The sequence below is a fragment of the Podarcis melisellensis genome (genome assembly GCF_964234715.1).
Source record: "Podarcis melisellensis genome assembly, chromosome: 3".
In the NCBI taxonomy this organism is placed as follows: Eukaryota; Metazoa; Chordata; class Lepidosauria; order Squamata; family Lacertidae; genus Podarcis; species Podarcis melisellensis.
In genome coordinates this window covers 14,773,986-14,793,188 of record NC_138530.1, presented here as the reverse complement: position 1 = coordinate 14,793,188, position 19,203 = coordinate 14,773,986, and the positions used below count along the sequence as shown (strand labels likewise).

The window sequence follows — 19,203 nt, the reverse complement described above, 5'->3', positions numbered from 1 at the left end:
ATAGAGAAGGGAACAAGGAAGTTCTCAGTGACAAAACCTCTCTGGCTTTCTTGAACATTGAGCTTAATAAAGGCTGGAAGACAACACAGAACTCCAGACTTGGAATCTGGCCATTACTCAAATGTAAGAGTTTCAAGACTTATCCCTAGACACGACAATGGCAAACACGAAAGGTTGCACTCTTCTTCTTTGTGCTGTAAATTAGATAGGCATGCCAGCCATATCTGTTGTTCCATCCCTCTAAGTCTAAAATATCATTATTCTCTAATGTAATCCAGTCTCTGATCCAACTAAAACATGCAGCATCATAGTATATTGCCCTCTTCTATTGCCTCTCAGGACCGACAGATGCCAACAACAATTTATCTACTGATCTTATGTATGGCTAATTGTTTACTATTTATGATTATTCATTTACCATGCCACACTGAGAGCCACTGTGGTGCAGTGTTTTGGACTAGGACTGGGAGACCAAATCCCCACTCAGCCATGGAAGCTCACCTTGGGACAGTCTCTCACTAATGGATGAACCTACTTCACAGGGTTGTTGTGAGGGTGAAATGGAGGAGGGGAAGAGGAGAAGTATGGACAGCACCTTGGGAGAAAAGTGGGATATTAAATGTAATAAATAAATAAAATACTTATATGCTGCCTTTCCAACGCATGGCAACCTCCTGCAACGTGTGTTATCCTCACAACGGCCTTGTGAGGTAGGTCAGGCTGAGAGATAATGACTGGCCGAAAGGTACTTGGCATTACCAGTTGTTCTTCTGTTAAATGGGCATTTTGTGATGCCTACGACCTGCCAATTGCTTAAAAAAATGATTAACCCCACTTTGATGTTATATATGTTATATATATACTGCAGGCTTCTGGCCTCTCTTTGCTGGTTCCTCCCCTCCCCCCACCCCCACATGTCTCTTCTCCATCAAAAATAAATATTTAAAATAAGAGAAGCAGCTTAAATCTTTTTGGCTACCTCTTCCTGTTTGAGGCCAGGCATATTACATTTCTGAGCCGTAAGATAAACTTGCTGAAAATGAATACCTGGCTTTAAAAAGAGAGAGAGAGGTAGAGGGAGAATAAAAGAAAATAACCCAAACTGATGGGATTTCTAGAAGAAACCAACAGGGTGTGAAAAATTAGGATGGAGTTCATGTGGGGAGCGGGGGGGAAGCAAAACCCTAAAATTTCATTTCAGGAGGCTAGATTAACGGAGCAATTTTCTCACCAAGACTGTGTAATTTAAATTTAATTTACTGTGTGTGAAGCTGATCTCTCTGACTGTCTGTTGAGACAGTAGTAGAAAGAAAACTCAAATATGTCACATTAATCAATCCTATTCTTCGGCTTCCCTCTCCCTGGAGCTTATAAGCTTCTTCCGAGCAATAAACCACCTGCCCATCCCCCAACAAGATTGGGGGAGGGGGTAAAGAAACAGGCCTTAACTTGTGGCACTAGATGCCAGCACTCCCCGATTCCTCTCCCATTCCAAGTTGAGGCACTGGAGTCCCATTGAATGGAAATAAATATGTGTGCATCACCCACAGCTTCTCTCCCAAGAAAACCAGCCCAACCCCATAAAGTAAAGGTAAAGGGACCCCTGACCGTTAGGTCCAGTCGCGGATGACTCTGGAGTTGCGGTGCTCATCTCGCTTTATTGGCTGAGGGAGCCGGCGTACATGTGGCCAGCATGACTGAGCCGCTTCTGGCAAACCAGAGCAGCGCACGGAAACGCCATTTACCTTCCCACCGGAGCAGTACCTATTTATCTACTTGCACTTTGACATGCTTTTGAGCTGCTAGGTTGGCAGGAGCAGGGACTGAGCAACGGGAGCTCACCCCGTCGTGGGGATTCAAACTGCTGACCTTCTGATCAGCAAGCCCTAGGCTCAGTGGTTTAGACCACAGCGCCCTCTGCCTCCCCCCAAAAAAATTCTGAAGCAATTCAAGAAAGAGACGGGTCACCTTAACAGGGTAAGAAAGGTTTTGGGAAAACAGAGCTCAATCCAAGGCATAGCGTTAGTTAAGTCCAAAATTATTTCCTAGAGCAGAGGTGGAGAAAAGCAACAAGACCTGAACTGGAAGCTGGTAGTTCCAGGAGGCTGGGGGAAGAGACTGGTTATCATTACCTCCCCAAAAGCTTGCCTTTTGCTACTGCCAACCTCCTCCATAGTAAGTATCTGGGAACCAGCCTGGCAAGATAGGACCCCTTCCCTCTGAACTGCATTCTGGGAGTGCAGAAAGACCAGCAACAGAAACTTCCTGGCCAGATAACACCTGATTTGCTTTGCATTTAGGTGCAAATCGAATAAACAAATGAATGAAAGTAAAATAGATTGGTGCTTTTTTTTGTAATATTGAATTTATTCTATGTATGTTAGAATCACTGCTGTTTTGTCATTTTTGGATTTACTGACATGCTCCATGCTCTTTATTTTGTACAATTGGGTTATTTCGGCGTTTCCAATGTTTGCTGTAAGCTGCTTTGGGCAAAGCTCATTGTGGTGGGCTCTCACTTGTGGGGTGCCTCAGCGTCCCATCCTCTCCCCCATGCTCTTTAATATCTATACGAAGCCGCTGGGAGAGATCATCAGGGGGTTTGGGCTGGGTATTCACCAGTATGCAGATGACACCCAGCTCTCTTTCAAATCAGAACCAGTGAAGGTGGTGAAGGTCCTGTGTGAGTGCCTGGAGGCGGTTGGAGGATGGATTGACAGATTGACATTGAATCCTGACAAGACAGAAGTACTGTTTTTGGGAGACAGGGGGCGGGTGGGTGTGGGGGACGCCTTGGTCCTGAATGGGTCAACTGTGCCCCTGAAGGACCAGGTGCACAGCCTGGGAGTCATTTTGGACTCACAGCTGTCCATGGAAGGGCAGGTTAATTCTGTGTCCAGGGCAGCTATCTACCAGCTCCATCTGGTACGCAGGCTGAGTCCCTACCTGCCCGCAGACTGTCTTGCCAGAGTAGTGCATGCTCTAGTTATCTCCCGCTTGGACTACTGCAATGCGCTGTACGTGGGGCTACCTTTGAAGGTGACCCAGAAACTGCAATAAATCCAGTATGAAGCTAGACTGGTGACTGGGAGCGGCCGCCGGGACCACATAACACCGGTCCTGAGAGATCTGAATTGGCTCCCAGTACGTTTCCAAGCACAATTCAAAGTGTTGGTGTTGACCTTCAAAGCTCTAAACGGCCTCAGCCCAGTATACCTGAAGGAGCGTCTCCACCCCCATCGTTCAGCTCAGACACTGCAGTGTCCAGCTCCGAAGGCCTTCTTGCAGTTCCCTCGCTGCGAGAAGTGAGGTTACAGGGAATCAGACAGAGGGCCTTCTCAGTAGTGGCGCCTGCCCTGTGGAACACCCTCCCTTCAGATGTGAAGGAAATAAGCAACTATCCTGTTTTTAAAAGACATCTGAAGGCAGCCCTGTTTAGGGAAGTTTTAAATATTTAATGCTGTATTGTTTTTAATATTCAATTGGGAGCCGCCCAGAGTGGCTGGGGAAACTCAGCCAGATGGGTGGGGTATAAATATATTATTATTATTATTATTATTATTATTATTATTATTATTATTATTATTAACAATGCCATGCATCAATCAACCAGCCTCAGGCTGTGGGGTGAGGGCAGTGGTGGGGTGGGGAGGGCAGGGGAACAAGGATGCAGGAATTTGCCCTCTCCCTCCCTGGCTTCACACTTTCTTTGACTATTCCCTCCACCCTGGAACAGGTCCCTGATAATGACTTTCGCTTGGCTGGAAGGAGAAAAAGGTAATATTGACCCACCTTTGCTTCTGGCTCCAACCATCACTGGCAGGTTCCCCCACCCCACCCAAGATATTAGCTTAGAAGGGAACTTGACCCTTCAGCTGAAAAGGGTTTCCCACCCCTGACCTAGAGCACAATGGCTGAGGTCTTTTAACATATGAAAGGTATTTCATTCTCTGGAGGAACATTACCATAATGAGAAAATTATCAGTATTATATTTCTTCCTTAAGTGCAGGAATTTGAGAGGGCCTCCTGCCTAGAAAACCAACCAAGACTGCCTTCTCACTCCCTGGCCACTTAACACATTAGGCCACAAGTGGAAATTAATGCAGCTTTTTCTGTCTCTCTTTCCACCCCATCATTCTGCACTGAGGGTGGTCCAGCTCCAAGGGCCTTCTGGCAGTTCCCTCCTTGCAAGAAGTGAGGTTACAGGGAACCAGACAGAGGGCCTTCTTGGTAGTGGTGCCCGCCCTGTGAAACGCCCTCCCATCAGATGTCAAGGAAATAAACAATGATCTGACTTTTAGAAGACACCTGAAGGCAGCCCTGTTTAGGGAATTTTTTAATGTTTGAAGTTTTATTCTATTTTTAGTCCTCTGTTGGGAACCACCCAGAGTGGCTGGGGAAACCCAGCCAGACGGGCAGGGTATAAAATAAATTATTATTATTATTATTATTATTAATAATAATAATAATAATTGCCATTGCCAATGAGCCATGAAATTCTGCACCCTTAACAAACTACAGTTCCTGGGATTCTTGAGGGGAGAGGAGCCCTGACTATTAAAGTGCTATAAGGGTTATCTAAATAGGTGACCACACAGAGATCCTGGTGACACATTGGTTGTGCCACACGTTAAAGCAGAGAAACCAGCACATGGTGTGACAAGTGTCCTTGGGGCATCTAATGGAAACCATAATCTCATGGTATCATGGAACTGTCGAGTTGGAAGGGACCCCGAGGGCCATCTAGTCCAACTCCAATCAACGCAGGACTCTCAACGAAAGCATCCATGACAGGTGGCCATCCAACCTCTGCTTAGAAACCTCCAAGGAAGGGGAGTCCACCACCGTCCAAGGGAGTCCGTTCCGTGGTTGAACAGCAATCTCCATCAGAAATTGCAATAAATACGTTATAATTGCAGTCTTAAAACCTGGGACAAAACAAAAGATCCAGAGCAAGTAAACACACCCCCCCCCACACACACCCCTGGCTGTAAAACATCAACTCTAAGGGGTCGGCCAATTGGTGCCAAAGAAGGACAGAACTTTCTTTATGTACGCTACAACAGCAGCAAGAACACTTATTGCAAAGTACTGGAAGACACAAGATTTACCCACCCGGGAAGAATGGCAGATGAAGGTAATGGACTATATGGAACTGGCGGAAATGACTGGCAGAATCCGAGACCAGGGAGAAGAGTCGGTGGAGGAAGATTGGAAGAAATTTAAAGACTATTTACAGAAACATTGTAAAATTAATGAATGTTAGAATGATGTTGGAACGAATTTATGATTTTAGCAGAAATGTTACAAAGATTTAGGAAAAAACAGACTGTTAATTGGTGAAAGAAGGGAAAGTAAAGTTATATTAATATCAAGATAAATTACAGGACAAAAATTTGAAAAGAGGGAAAGGATTTGCTGAAATGGATAGTCGATTTAGAATACAAAAAAGGGAGGTGTGAGGAGGTCGGGGAAATAAGCTAATGAAAGATAAGTAATGGGAAGATTTGCTGTATTTTTCTTTGTTTTTTTCTTTTTTGTTTAATGGATTTTAATTTTCTGCTTTTTCTCTTTTATTTTTTCTTTGCTTTCTTTTGTATTTTATCCTTTTTTCTTTACCTACTGTAAGGGATGTCAGAAGAAGGAGAACCTTCCGGGACAGGGCTAGAGGCTGAGAGTCACAGTGTGACCACAGACTCAGAGAGGAGTCAGAGATGGCCCCTGAAACCCAGAAGCAGGACAGTCCCAGTCCTGCTGGCTCTCTTTCCTCTCTAATACCCCACTTGAGGAGAGCTCTGCATACTGCTGAGCAACCAGCCAGACAGGCCCAGAAAGGGAGCCCACCACCTCGCCCCAGTCTTTGTCTGCTGGGGAGGGATCCAGAGTTGAGTCAAGAGGGGGAAGTGGTCAGTGGTCACATAGAGGAGGGAGAAAGGTTGTTTTCTGCTGCTCCAGAGAAGCAGACACGGAGCAATGGATCCAAACTACAAGAAAGAAGATTCCACCTAAACATTAGGAAGAACTTCCTGACAGTAAGAGCTGTTCGACTGTGGAATTTGCTGCCAAGGAGTGTGGTGGAGTCTCCTTCTTTGGAGGTCTTTAAGCAGAGGCTTGACAACCATATGTCAGGAGTGCTCTGATGGTGTTTCCTGCTTGGCAGGGGGTTGGACTCGATGGCCCTTCTGGTCTCTTCCAACTCTATGATTCTATGATTCAGTTTCAGCAATGTCTCAAGCTGAGTAAGTCGAGCTGGAGGAACTCTTCTGTGCTGCTGTGAATAAAAGCTAATTGCATTTCGCGTCTCAAGCTCTTTCCTTCCCTGTGGATGACCTGCACTTGCCTGGCATCTCCTTGACATCAACTAACCTCTACCTCCTCCCCATTCCTCAAGTCATTTGGAATAAAAGGTTTTGTTTATAAAGTTTTTTTTCTTACACACTGGGAGAAAGTGATCCAGCTGGGTGTAATTGGGGAGAATTTCATCAGAAGAGGGCCTTTGTCCTCATCAATCAAAAATGGAAAACATGCATCGGACTGGACCTTCCTCAGAGATTCTTATTTTATGGTGAAGACCCTTGATATTTTCTAATATCCAGTAGCAATGGTTTTTCCGATGTGGCCCTTGCTGCTCATTAAAGATGCTTTGCTTATGAATCTGGGCCATGTTCCATTTCTTCGGCGGCAGCAGAAGGAAACCGTGTTAGGCTGATTAATGTGCAAAGCAGCTTTCTCTTCATCTCAGAAATCCCCTTCAGAAATCTGAGCGCTCATTTGTTTTTCCTTGGAATTGGCCCTACACCTCAGAGTTATTTAAAATGCGCACGTTGCAGTGATTAATGTGTTCAAACTAAGGAAACCTAAATGGGAATTTAAAACCAAAGCGCTTGTTTTTACTCCAAATGAAAATGAGCCTTGGAATTATGTCAGAAGGGTGAAAATAATAGCATTATTTAAGAGAGAGCATGGAGTGGTTTGGATGTGATGCTAAATCATAGTTTAGCATTACAGGAATGATCCAAGTTGAGCTTAAAGCAGGCATAGGTAAACTCGACACCCCAGATGTTTTGGGACTACAACTCCCATCATCCCTAGCTAACAGGACCAGTGGTCAGGGTTGGTGGGAGTTGTAGTCCCAAAACATCTGGAGGGCCGAGTGTGCCTATGTGTGGCCTAAGGCTTGTATGTTCTTCCTTTCCCTGCCATGCTCTGGTATGGACAGTGCTATTTTTCTAGAAAAAGAGGTGCCAGAACTCACCATGAACATCTCTCTAGTTCTATTATAAGGGAACTGGCACCCACTTGAGAGTTGGCAGAACTTAGTTCCAGCAAGTTCCCACTGGGAAAAAAAGCTCTGGGTATGGGCATGAGGAAGCTTCTGCTTCCAGCCTAGATTAACCATGCCTTACAGTTTCATCATCTAGACAGCATCTTAAAAAGCAGAGACATTGCCTTGCCAACAATGGTCCATATAGTTAAAGCTATGGTTTTCCCAGTAGTGATGTACGGAAGTGAAAGCTGGACCTTAAAGAAGGCTGATTGCCGAAGAATTGATGCATTTGAATTATGGTGTTGAAGGAGACTCTTGAGAGTCCCATGGACTACAAGAAGATCAAACCTCTCCATTCTGAAGGAAATCAGCCCTGAGTGCTCACTGGAAGGACAGATCCTGAAGCTGAGGCTCCAATACTTTGGCCACCTCATGAGAAGAGAAGACTCCCTGGAAAAGACCCTGATGTTGGGAAAGATGGAGGGCACAAGGAGAAGGGGACAAGGGAGGATGAGATGGTTGGACAGTGTTCTCGAAGCTACCAACATGAGTTTGACTAAACTGCGGGAGGCAGTGGAAGACAGGAATGCCTGGTGTGCTCTGGTCCATGGGGTCACGAAGAGTCGGACACGACTAAATGACTAAACAAACAAAAGTGTGTCATCTGAACCCAACTGCTTTTGCTTAATCTCAACTGTGGTTTGCTGAGGTAGAGCAAACTCCAAACTATAGTTTAAGAAGCTGGCTTGTTTCAACAAACCATGCTTAACGTTAACCACATGTTAGGGTTTGGATGTAATGGAAAAGCTTCAGATCTTTTCCTTGTGGTTGAGTCCGGGGAGGGAAAAGGATAAAGTGTGCAAGCCTGAGGCCTGAGGCCCACTACAGCTCTTCCTTGTAACACTAAACTATGGTTTATCACTCCATGACAACTTTCCTGATGTCTACCAGGTTCTTTCCACTTTACACATAGAAATGAAAGACAATACTGAGCTAGATGGATCACTGGTCTGATTGTGCAGACAACATCTTCCTGTGTTTCTTATTACACGATAATGGGCACCTCCAAAGTAGCACCTCTAGCATTGCCAAAGCTCCACAACAGTTATCTTCATCAATACTGCTATGGTTTCCTTTTTCCTTTGTTTGGAAGTGTGGGAGAAAGGAATGAGGAAGGAAAAAGGAAAGGTGAGGATGAAGTCAACAACTTCAGGACATTGCATCTACAATTTCCCAAACACCCACTTTGCGAAGGGTGTAATTCGCGTATCATTCTGACACTTGCTAGCAATTTCCCCATTGATTTTGATAGCTCTGAACGGTGCCTGTTTAATAAAAACTGATCGATGGCCGGTCTGCTGTACGTATTGAGCCATATACTTAGAAACATTTCTACACAGGGAGTGTTTGGTGCCCATTCATTTGGCATGCACAATTCCCATTAAAGTTAATGGGAGTTAGGCACACATGCACTGAAATGGAGGCTGCCTTTAATTGCTTCCCAATTAGAAGTACAAGCTTCATTAGGCCTACTGCTTTGGTAAAACACATATTTGATGAAACAGCTTCTGCTGCTGGAAAGTTTTCATCCAGGTGTTAGTGTAATCAGGATTTTATTTCATCCGAACAGCTCTCCTCTTTCAATTCTTTTTTTTTTAAACAACAACAACAAAGAATTAAGCTGCATTTCAAATTGGGTATTTGGAAAGCTAATTTGAGGTCCTACTAAGCTAAAATCTGTTCCATATGACCTTTGCAGTGAAACAGCTTTGCCCCTAGAAGCATGCTACAAGACCAGTTTGCATCCAATATTACTTTTCTTCTTCTTTAACAGATAAACAATAGGTTCTAAGCCTCCTTGGTGGGGAAAATAACTTTGTGTCAATCCATCTCCAATCAGCTCTAGGCAATATAGTTGATCAGGGCCGGCCCATAAATGAGGCAAGGTGAGGCAATTGCCTTAGGTGGCAGGATCCACAGGGGATCCTTATGTAGATCTTTATTCCCCCTTGTTCCTGTTGTAGATCTCCGCTCACCCCTTCTTCCCTGGCGGGGAGGGTGGCACCATTTTGTGGTTTGCCTCAGGCAGCAAAATGTATTGGGCCAGCCCTGTGATAGGAGTCCAACATATCAGAGTCAGTACGGTGTTAGTGGTTTGAGTGCTGGACTGGCATACAGGAGACCAGCGTTCAAATTCTCACTCAGCCACGAAGCTTGACTTTGGGCTGTTCCTCAGCTCTTAGCCTAACTCTCTTCATAAGGTCATTGGGAAATGACGGAGACAGGATGTTTGGGTTACTGTATTCTGTGAAGTGGGACCATTGTGCTTTGTTCTTTTTCTCTTTGCTGTCTGATGCTAGAGAGAGAGGGAGCCATGTTGCAGTGCTCCGTGTGTGTTTATATGTAAATAAAGTAGATTAGCCAAAATGCTGAGTTGCTGAGGTCTGTTACGCAAACTGCGAAGACTCTGCGTATCCCTAAGTGTGCCGATGTCTGTTGGCATCGGTCTCTGTGATGTTTGGGCTGAAGCTCCCGAACAATTGACCAGGAGGAAGAGAACATGCCAGTCGGGCATGTGTCTCTGCCAGAGTCCTACTCAAGTGTAGGATGAGCTCCTGATATCCCCATCCCCATGAAATGCCATTTCCCCACTAATTAAGTAACTGCTAGAAAATGAATTTCAAAAAAAGGCTACTTGTCTTCCATGGGGTGCATTTTCCCTCCCACAAAGTATTGCTTTTTCTTTTCCCTTTCTCTCACTCTTGCAACAGGGCAACTGTGCTCCTAATGAACGGGGCAATTTGGCTCTGTTCCCCCCAAAGAATTCTGGAAACCATTGCTTGCCATAGAGCTGTTAGACAGTGGAATGGATTCTCTTGAGAGCTTGTGGACCCTCCTTTGTTGTAGGTTTAAAAGTAGACGTTAGATGGCCACCTGTCATGGGTGCTTTAGTTGAGATTCCTGCATTGCAGAAGGTTGGACTAGATCACCCTTGGGGTCCCTTCCAGCACTATAATTCTATGCTTCTACACTGAGAATTGTTAGGAGACTCCTGCTATCACCCTTGCAGGACTACAGCTCCCAGGGTTCCCAGGGAAGAGGGATTCGGCTCTTGTGCTCGGATGTGCTCATTGTTGTGCAAACAGTCTTTGGCCAATTAAAATCAGATTCTCCATAAAAAGAAAATTCAATTTGAACAAAAATTTGTGTGAATCTGTTTTTGTTTTGTTGTTGTTGTTCCCTCCTTCCTTCCCTCCCTCCCTCCCTCCCTCCCTCCCTCCCTCCCTCCCTCCCTCCCTCTCTCTCTCTCTCTCTCTCACACACACACGTGAACAAAGACAAAAACCAATTCTTTGGCTTCTAACTGTATCACTACACCGGATTTCAACGTGGGTATGCATCTTGTTTCAATAATTGAAAGGAACTGCAGGTGTGAACCTGAGGGGGAAAGACCTTGGAAATTCTTACAATGTTGCTATAGCAATAGCTTAGGAAAATATCTCTGATCTTCATTGTAGCTCTCGAGTATGCAGCTGAGTACAAGCATGGAGGTGCCCTATCACTGGCTACACAATGTCTGCAGCTTACTACACGGAGATAAGGCTTGCAAATTACTGCTGCTATAACTTAAGGCTTCGGATAACTGGTGATGGAACAAAAAAATAATAAAAAAATTCAATTTATTTTGCTGAAATTCCTTAACGCTACGCTGCTTTTTCTCTCTCAACCAGGGCTTTCGATGACCCCATTTATTGCTGCATTAAAAGGAAAGGGGGGCTGCTTAAAAAGCAAGCAAACCATTTTATTTTTATTCTTCTTGGCTTTATTATGCATAGCTAACAAATGGCATGGAACACGCTACCTCCACTGAAAACGATAGGAACGTCAAAGCAAAAATAGAAAACATACCACACAGCTCCTGTTGTGGTGGAGCAGTGCCACCCTTCTGATATTGGCATCGATGTAGCTTATCTGGGTGGCACTGGAATGAGGCAATAAGGATGGGACTGGGGAGCAGGGGAGCTGGACTGGCTCTGCCAGTGTGTCCCAGGCAACTCCAAGCTTGCCACCCAACTGGCTCCACCCTAGTGCCACCCAGATATTGTGCATCAATGCTGGGAGGACAGCTCTGCCCCAACACAGGAGGCACCACTCAAATAGAGGGCATCAAAACACAAGAAGAACCTGCTGGACCAAGACAATGACCATCTTGACCGGCATCCTGTTGGCCAACCACATGCACTTGGGATGGACATGGTAAAGGACCCCTGGATGGTTAAGTCCAGTCAAAGGCGACTATGGGGTTTCGGCGCTCATCTCGCTTTCAGGCCTAGGGAGCCGGCGTTTGTCCACAGACAGCTTTCCAGGTCACGTGGCCAGCAGGACTAAACCACTTCCGGTGCAACAGGACACCGTGACGGAAACCAGAGTGCACAGACACACCATTTACCTTCCTGCTGGAGTGGTACCTATTATCTACTCACACTAGTGTGTTTTCGAACTGCTAGGTTGGCAGGAGCTGGGACAGAGCAACCGGAGCTCACCTCGTTGTGGGGATTCAAACCGCCAATCTTCCGATCTGCAAGCCCAAGAGGCTCAGTGGTTTAGACCACAGCGCCACCCGCATCCCAAGCTGGACATGAACACATCAGTAATCTCACTACCTGCAGATTCCAGCAACTGGCATTGAGAAGCATAAAGAAGCATCCTGGAAGGTAACCGAGATCCTTGATACTTAGGGGTTCCTGAGTAGGGATGTCAAGGAATTCCGACAGAATGGGAAACAGGGGAGGAAAATAATGTCCACTTGTGCTCCCCAGTAACTGGTATTCAGAGGCATATTGTCTCCAATAGTGGAGGCAAAACACAACCATCATGACTTAGTTACCACTGATATCCTCCATGATTTTGTCTGATCTTCTTCTAAAGCCATCCAAGTTGGTGGCCATCACTACATCTTCTGGGAGCAAATTTCATAGTGTAGCTATGCATGTTAAGTATTTCCTTTTGCTTGTCCTGAATCCTCTTACTCCACAAGAACAGGCATGGCTTTCGCCAGTGCTGAGGACAGCAGCATTGAAGTTTGCTGCAGAAGGATCCATTGGAGTGACAAAGCATCCCAGATGAAGCTGCGGGAGAGCCACACTGGCCCTGCATTGGCTTACTGATATACCAAAAAGTAGCACTCTAACATTCACTTTGCTGCATCAACGGCTTCTCCACCTGACAGCCTCTGTGTATTTGTGGCATGCCCCAACAGCCTCCGTGCCAACAATGGAAATGTTGCCGTTCTTTGTGCCTTTCAAAGCTTCTTCAGTGGCGATGCTTGAAGTAATTGCACGGGATGCAACATAATTATTCATGCAAATTGCCTTTCAGAGATTTCAAAACCTATTTCATTAAATGTGTATGAGCGGAGCAGAATGGCTTAGTAGCACACACAAACTGGCGGTCTTCAAATATGCTAACCAATTTGCACTGTGTTTCTAGGTGGAATGGAATAGCATATTTTGAGTGGATTACTGGGCTAATCAGAGCTAATCCATCCTAGATGGGGAGCAGCTATCCTTTGGCAGCCTTTGAGCAAAAACCCCAAAGTACAGCTGTTGAACATCCCCAATGCATTTCATGTTAGCTTTCATGATATCATTGCAAGCTTCCTCTACAACATCTTTCATTTCTAACAGGGTTTCCCAAACTCAGACCTCTGGCTGTGTTTGAACTACAGCTCCCATCATCCCTAGCTGGCAGGGACAGTGGTCAGGGATGATGGGAGTTGTAGTCCAAAAAAGCTGGAGACCAAAGTTTGGGATGCCCTGATCCAAAAGAAGGGTGGTGATATCTGTGAGAGGGCTGGTTTTACCCAAGCATGTAAGAACCCATGAAAAGCCTGCAGGATCAGGCCGGTGGCCCATCTAGTCCAGCATCCTGTTTTCACAGTGGCCAACCAGATGCTTGCAGGAAGCCTGCAAGCTGCACATGAGGGCAACTCTGCCCACTTGTGATGCCCATCAACTGGTATTCAGAGCCATGATGCCCCTGACAGGGGAGGTAGAATGTAAAATACACACCAATGTCCCTGTTTCCCCCTCTAAAATATTGGAGGGTTCATCTTTCGTGCTTTGGATCTCCTTTTAGATAAATTAAGGGAACTTTCACAGGGATGGAGACAATCACTAAATACCTGCAGATCCAGCAATGTCCAGTCACTTAATGCCCATAGTTCATTATCAGGTGAACTAATGCCAGTGTATTGGAAGAAGCAAAGATCACCAGTGTTGAAGCAATGATTCTTCAACATCAACTTCATGGGACTGGTCATGTTGTGCAGATGCCTGATTATCGTCTTCCAAAGCAACTACTCTATTCCGAACTTAAAAATGGAAAGTGTAATGCAAAATAGGTTTAAAGACTCTCTCAAGGCAAATCTTTAAAAAATGTAGTATAAACACCGACAACTGGGAAACACTGGCCTGCGAGTGCTCCAATTGGAGAACAGCCTTTACCAAAGGTGTCATGGGCTTTGAAGACACTCAAACTCAGGACGCAAGGGAGAAACGTGCTAAGAGGAAGGAACGCTTGGCAAACCCTTGCTGTGATCACCTCCCACCTGGAAACCTATGTCCCCACTGTGGAAGGACGTGTGGATCCAGAATTGGCCTCCACAGTCACTTATGGACTCACTGTTAAAACTGTGTTTATGGAAGACCTTCTTACTTGGCTACGAGTGATCACTAAAGAAGATCAGGCAAGCAATGTGAGGGCATTACAAGAACATAAGAAGAGTCTGCTGGATCAGGCCAATGGCCCACTTCTTCCAGCATCCTGCTCTCACAGTGGTCAACCAGAAGACTACAGGAAACCAGCAAGCAGGATTTAAGCACAAGAGCACTCTCCCCTCTAGTCCAGCCAATCTGTTCTCCCAGTGGCTGCCCAGATTCCTGTGGGAAACCCTCCGAGGACCAGAAAACTCTCTCCTCCTGTGGTTCCCACTGGCTGATATTCAGAAGGATTGCTGCCTCTCACCAAAAGACAGCAGCTGCCCCATTATAGGCATCAAGCAGCGTAGCAAATGTTTTCCAAAAGATGCATTCCAAGCGGATCAGCTTGGGAAGCTTTTATAAGATTATGCTAATAATTAAACCTTCCGCCGAATGTATTGATTTGGTACTTTAGAAAGGCAGCCGCCGTGCGCATCCGTCAAAGCGCCGAGGATCTTGAATGCAAATAGGGAAGCCGGGCAAAAGCGCCGTGTCTCTTTGCACATCCCAAATCTGAAAAGCTGCGGAGGGAGCCTCCAAGATACGATTACGATTTGCGCACGCTGGAGTGGCAAGTGTAGGCTTCTCACCAAATCACTTCCAATTACATGAAGCACTTGTGGCTTACGTCCCTTTATTAAGTGTGTACTGTAAGTAGCAATAAGGATAATTTCCCTGCATTTTACTTACCATAAATCTGACCTTAGTCATAACAGCCCGGAACACCTGACGTCAGTACATGAGCGGCAATGGATTTGGTTGGCTCAGAGTTTACGTTGAAGAATCCAAATATTATTCTTAATTTACGACCTGCTCCTCTCAGCCAGAGATAAAGCCTATTTAAATCCCACATCATTCGAACACAAGAAGGTTTAGCAGTTGCTCTACTGCCTTCCTGAAATCAATGAGACTTAAAAGTGCTGAACTTTGGCTGGATCAAGTCTGTTCTTTTGATCAGTGGCTAAACAGCAGGCGGGGGAATCTCTGCCCCTCCAGATTTTGCTGAACTGCAGCTCCCCTCACCCCTCGACCATCAACCATGTTTGCGAGGGCTTATGGGAGTTGTAGCTCAGCAGTGTCTAGAGGTACAAATGTTCCCCACCCTGCTATATGACACCCTGCTTTTGGATCTTGAAGCGTATTTTGCAAAACGTGTCCCTTCTGCTTCGAACGGCAGGAAATTTTAAGGAGGTACAGTCCAAAATGGAAGGAAATGTCATTCAGTGTGCTTTTTGCACCCCATCCGATTCTCCCAAACATGCATGTGAATCAGAAGGAAACTCTCTGTGTGCAAAAAATGCACACCTGCACATTTACATTGTGCACACACACACATATATATCATATATATTGCACACACATATATAATATAAAAATGCATACAAAATGCATATTTTATAGGAAAATGCATATTAGAAAAATGCATATTTATAGGACAATGCATTGGAAAGCATTGGAAAATGCATTTTCATTTTTTACTGTTTCCATCAAATGAATCGAAAGCATTGGAAAATGTATATTTCACTGCATGCGAAATGCATTAAATTTAATTTTAGACTTTCATACCTTTTCAAAAAGAGAAAAATCACCAGAAAAGAAGAGAAATTAGGCTGCTCAGTGTGTTCCTAACCCAAAACATATTGCTTTAACACAAGCAATAGAAGAGGATTCTCCACCATACCTGAGGACAACTGGCTAGCTAAGGGAGTGTAGGGCAGGCCATGCGGCAAAGACAGCTTTGCCTTGCAGCATCTCACTGCCATTCCCCACCTCCCAGCATCTGCTGTCTGAAGGAACTGACTCACTTCGCCAAACAGTAGGGCCGGCCCTATCCTTCATCAGCAATGCCAGGGCAGTTCACAACAACACTATGCAAAACAAACGCATCTCCAATGAAGTCAGCATACTAAAATAGAATAATATACATTGTAATCCACAATAGACGGCTGTGAACCACCCAGACTCAGCATTAACAGCCCACAAATTACCATCTCTGACAAATGTCCCATCTGCCCGCTGAACAGGCAGCACGACAGAAAAAGAAAGAAGAAGAGCCAATAATTCAATTTAAATGCATCTGGAGGTGTAAGGAGGGTGAATATTTGGTTCAGCCTACATTGCTCAAGATTTTCTTTATGCAATGAAGCAATCTTAATTGAGATTTTACATATGTTTGCTTCAGTTCAGCAGAGTGTGTGTGTGAAATGTGGCTGAGAAGCAGGGAGAAAAGTTCCAAAGCTAATTAAAAATGGTTAACATTTAGGTGTTGGAAACAATAACCTGTCATGGACCTATCAGCGTGAATTCTCCCACAAAGCTTTGCTTGGTTTCACAGATAAACCTGTTGTTCTGTACTATCCCATGACACCAATTAAAAAATTAATTTGCTCTAAGAAGCAGCCGTACCTGCCGAACAGGATAATGGTTTGATATTCAAACCTTTTTGTTCCACGCTCAGCGTGCTATAAAAGAAGGCTGGCTTCTTTAATGTTAGTTCCTGGAGCGCTGGGTGGAGAGCTGTCCTCAGCCTTTCACAGCTGCTTGCCCAAGATTTATGATTATGCTGCCTGAGATTAAGTCGGAAGACTGACTCAAAGCCAGTTAAGAAACAGATGTTCACAACTGGCTGTGGATCCTAGAGATGCGACCGTCATTTATCTGAGGCAAACCACAGCCCTGATCGCACATGGAGGGATTGCGGAGAAAAGCACATTGTTGGAACTATGGAATTCGCAAGCACAAGTTCTGGGAATGGCCGCCAACGGATAACTTTAAGCAGCTGGGATAGCAGTGGCGTAGCGTGGGTTGTCAGCACCCGGGGCAAGGCAAGTAATTTGCGCCCCCTAACCCATGGATTTGCGCCCCCTAACCCGTGGATTTGCGCCCCCTAACCCGTGGATTTGCACCCCCTAACCCTAACCCCCAGATGTTGCGCCCGGTGTGGCTGGGCCCCCCTGCACCCCCCACACTACGCCACTGCGGGATAGTGTGGCAGGGCTGTGCCACTCACCCAACATCTAGCCAGCTCAGCAGGATGGTCAATCTGGAAACAGTGGCTCATGTTCTCCTGTCCTGTCCCCTTTATAAAGATCTGAGGAATGAGATCATCACCCCACTCTTACTTACCATCCCAGGCCACCCATCTGCGGCCACATTGTTCTTTCTTTTATCAGATCAAAATGATCAGACAACAGCAAAGGTTGCTAGGTTTATCAAGGGTGCAATGAGATTAAGGGCCACTATCTGAACAATAATCTTGGTCATTTGATTGCCCTTTTTACCCATTGTCTTTTTAATTGCATATATGGCTTGTTTTATGTTGCTATGGCCATTGGCTAAGGCGAATAAAGTTTATCTATCTATATGTTAGCAGGATGGAGAAGGGGAGAAACACGGTTGTGGCAAAGCTGGTGTGGTGCAAATGTGATGGCAGGAACAATCCTGCGTGTTTGTAACACCCCAACCTCACCACCACCAGACTCCTCCCTGCTCTCTATCCCAGTGTGCTGGTCCCGGGGGGAAGGTTACCGTTGGCGGTCAAAGTCACTAGCCTGGGTCGCTAGCCTGGAAACAGTTCACAAGGAGCGGGGCGAGGTCCGAAGCAGGAAGCCGGGCAGGGACAGGAACACTGGAGGGTCATGTCTGGGTCTGGGCAGGAACAGGTACTCAACAACAACGTTGCTCCCGCAACCTGGGACCGGGCTGACTGGCCTTTATCTTCTCTGAGGCCAGGGGCGGTCCCGGCCCCCAGGAGACCCGCCTCTCCTGGCCTTAAGGCGAGCACTCCTCCTGGGAGAAACCAGTTCCCTTCGCCTCTCTGCCCTTCGCCTCTGCAGTTCAGGAGAGGCCGAAGGGTTACTGGGCCCAGGGGGAGACTCACCTGTAGGCACTGAGTCCTCAAGCACCTCTGGAACCAGAGTGGATTCACCTGGTGCCTGCTCCTGAGGATCTGGCACAGGTGCAGGCACTTCAGAATCAAGGCCCTGCCCCAGTTCAGCCGGCCCTGGAGGCGGGGACTTCTGTGCAGGCTGGGATTCCTCCGGTTCAGCCTCTGAATCGGATTCCCAGGCCATCACACCCAGTGTGTTGCATAAATTCAGCTTGATGCTGTTCTGGTGTGTCCACCACCCTGTCCAGTACATCATTGGTGACCAGATATGATCCTATGTACTATCTCCGGTTGTGCACATGGACTGCCTGCAGGTTTCCCATAGACATCACGTTGGCTAGTGTTCATTATAGGATGCTGGATTGGATGGGCCTTTGTTCTGATCCAGCAGAGGTCCTACTTATGCTCTTATGATGAGCCATCAAAGAAATGCATGTATGTGTGTGAATCAGGAGTTTCTCTCCAATCTGCCATATAGGCTCTGGAGGAATAAGCCCCTTGAAGGGTCTAATGCACGTGCTCCATTCAAGTCAGACTTTTGGCAATCCTGACTTGAATAGGGCTGGTGAAAAATGCATGTTCCTGGTGGACTGTGACCACATTCAACTCCTCTGGCAGCCTCCCTACCTAATCCCTATTCTAGTTTTGCGGCAGGTGGTTGCACAAACACACAGCTCCCTCCTACCTCTGTGCTCGACAGCTGCTCTGGAGTGGCAGGCTGCCACAGTTACCTTATTGTCAGAATCCTCCAAATGTTTCCTCCGCAGAGTGGTTCGACATGGTTATGGAACAGACCACAGATCGGCTATTTGCTGCACAGATTCCAGGGGATGACTAATATGTGTTTGGCAGTGCTGTAGGTGCCTGTTGAAAATCAGCTGCTTGTAGATTACAGTCTCTGGCTATGTTTACGCAGTACATTCCAAAAGCACCTAAGGATTATGTCTCCAAGACAGGGAACATGAACTCGGAATGAAAAGGCAGAACTAGAAGAAGTTCCCACATTTCAACCATTTCCCTGTTTGCTGGGTTATGATATTTAGTTACGGCCTCGGCCCAGTATACCTGAAGGAGCATCTCCACCCTCATCGTTCTGTCCGGACGCTGAGGTCCAGCGCTGAGGGCCTTCTGGTGGTTCCCTCATTGCGAGAAGCAAAGCTACAGGGAACCAGACAGAGGGCCTTCTCAGTAGTCGCGCCTGCCCTGTGGAACGCCCTCCCATCAGATGTCAAAGCGATAAACAACTACCTGACATTCAGAAGACATCTTAAGGCAGCCCTGTTCA

At 46.0% G+C, this 19,203-nt stretch overlaps 1 protein-coding gene across 37 annotated transcripts in view; it reads right to left on the bottom strand.

Moving 5' to 3' along the window:
* NRXN1 (neurexin 1) overlaps positions 1-19,203 on the bottom strand; it is a 981,700-nt gene that overhangs the window by 25,240 nt on the left and 937,257 nt on the right. Inside the window, exon 1 of one of the 37 annotated variants that reach the window (XM_081903699.1) lies at positions 14,720-15,098. The exons of 35 other annotated variants lie outside the window; for them this stretch is intronic. In XM_081903699.1, coding sequence (XP_081759825.1) covers positions 14,720-14,740 — 21 coding nt within the window. In that variant the 5' untranslated portion in view covers positions 14,741-15,098. Of the gene's footprint in view, positions 1-14,719; positions 15,099-19,203 lie in introns of those variants that run through there. One more of the 37 variants, XM_081903698.1, reaches the window with a different exon arrangement.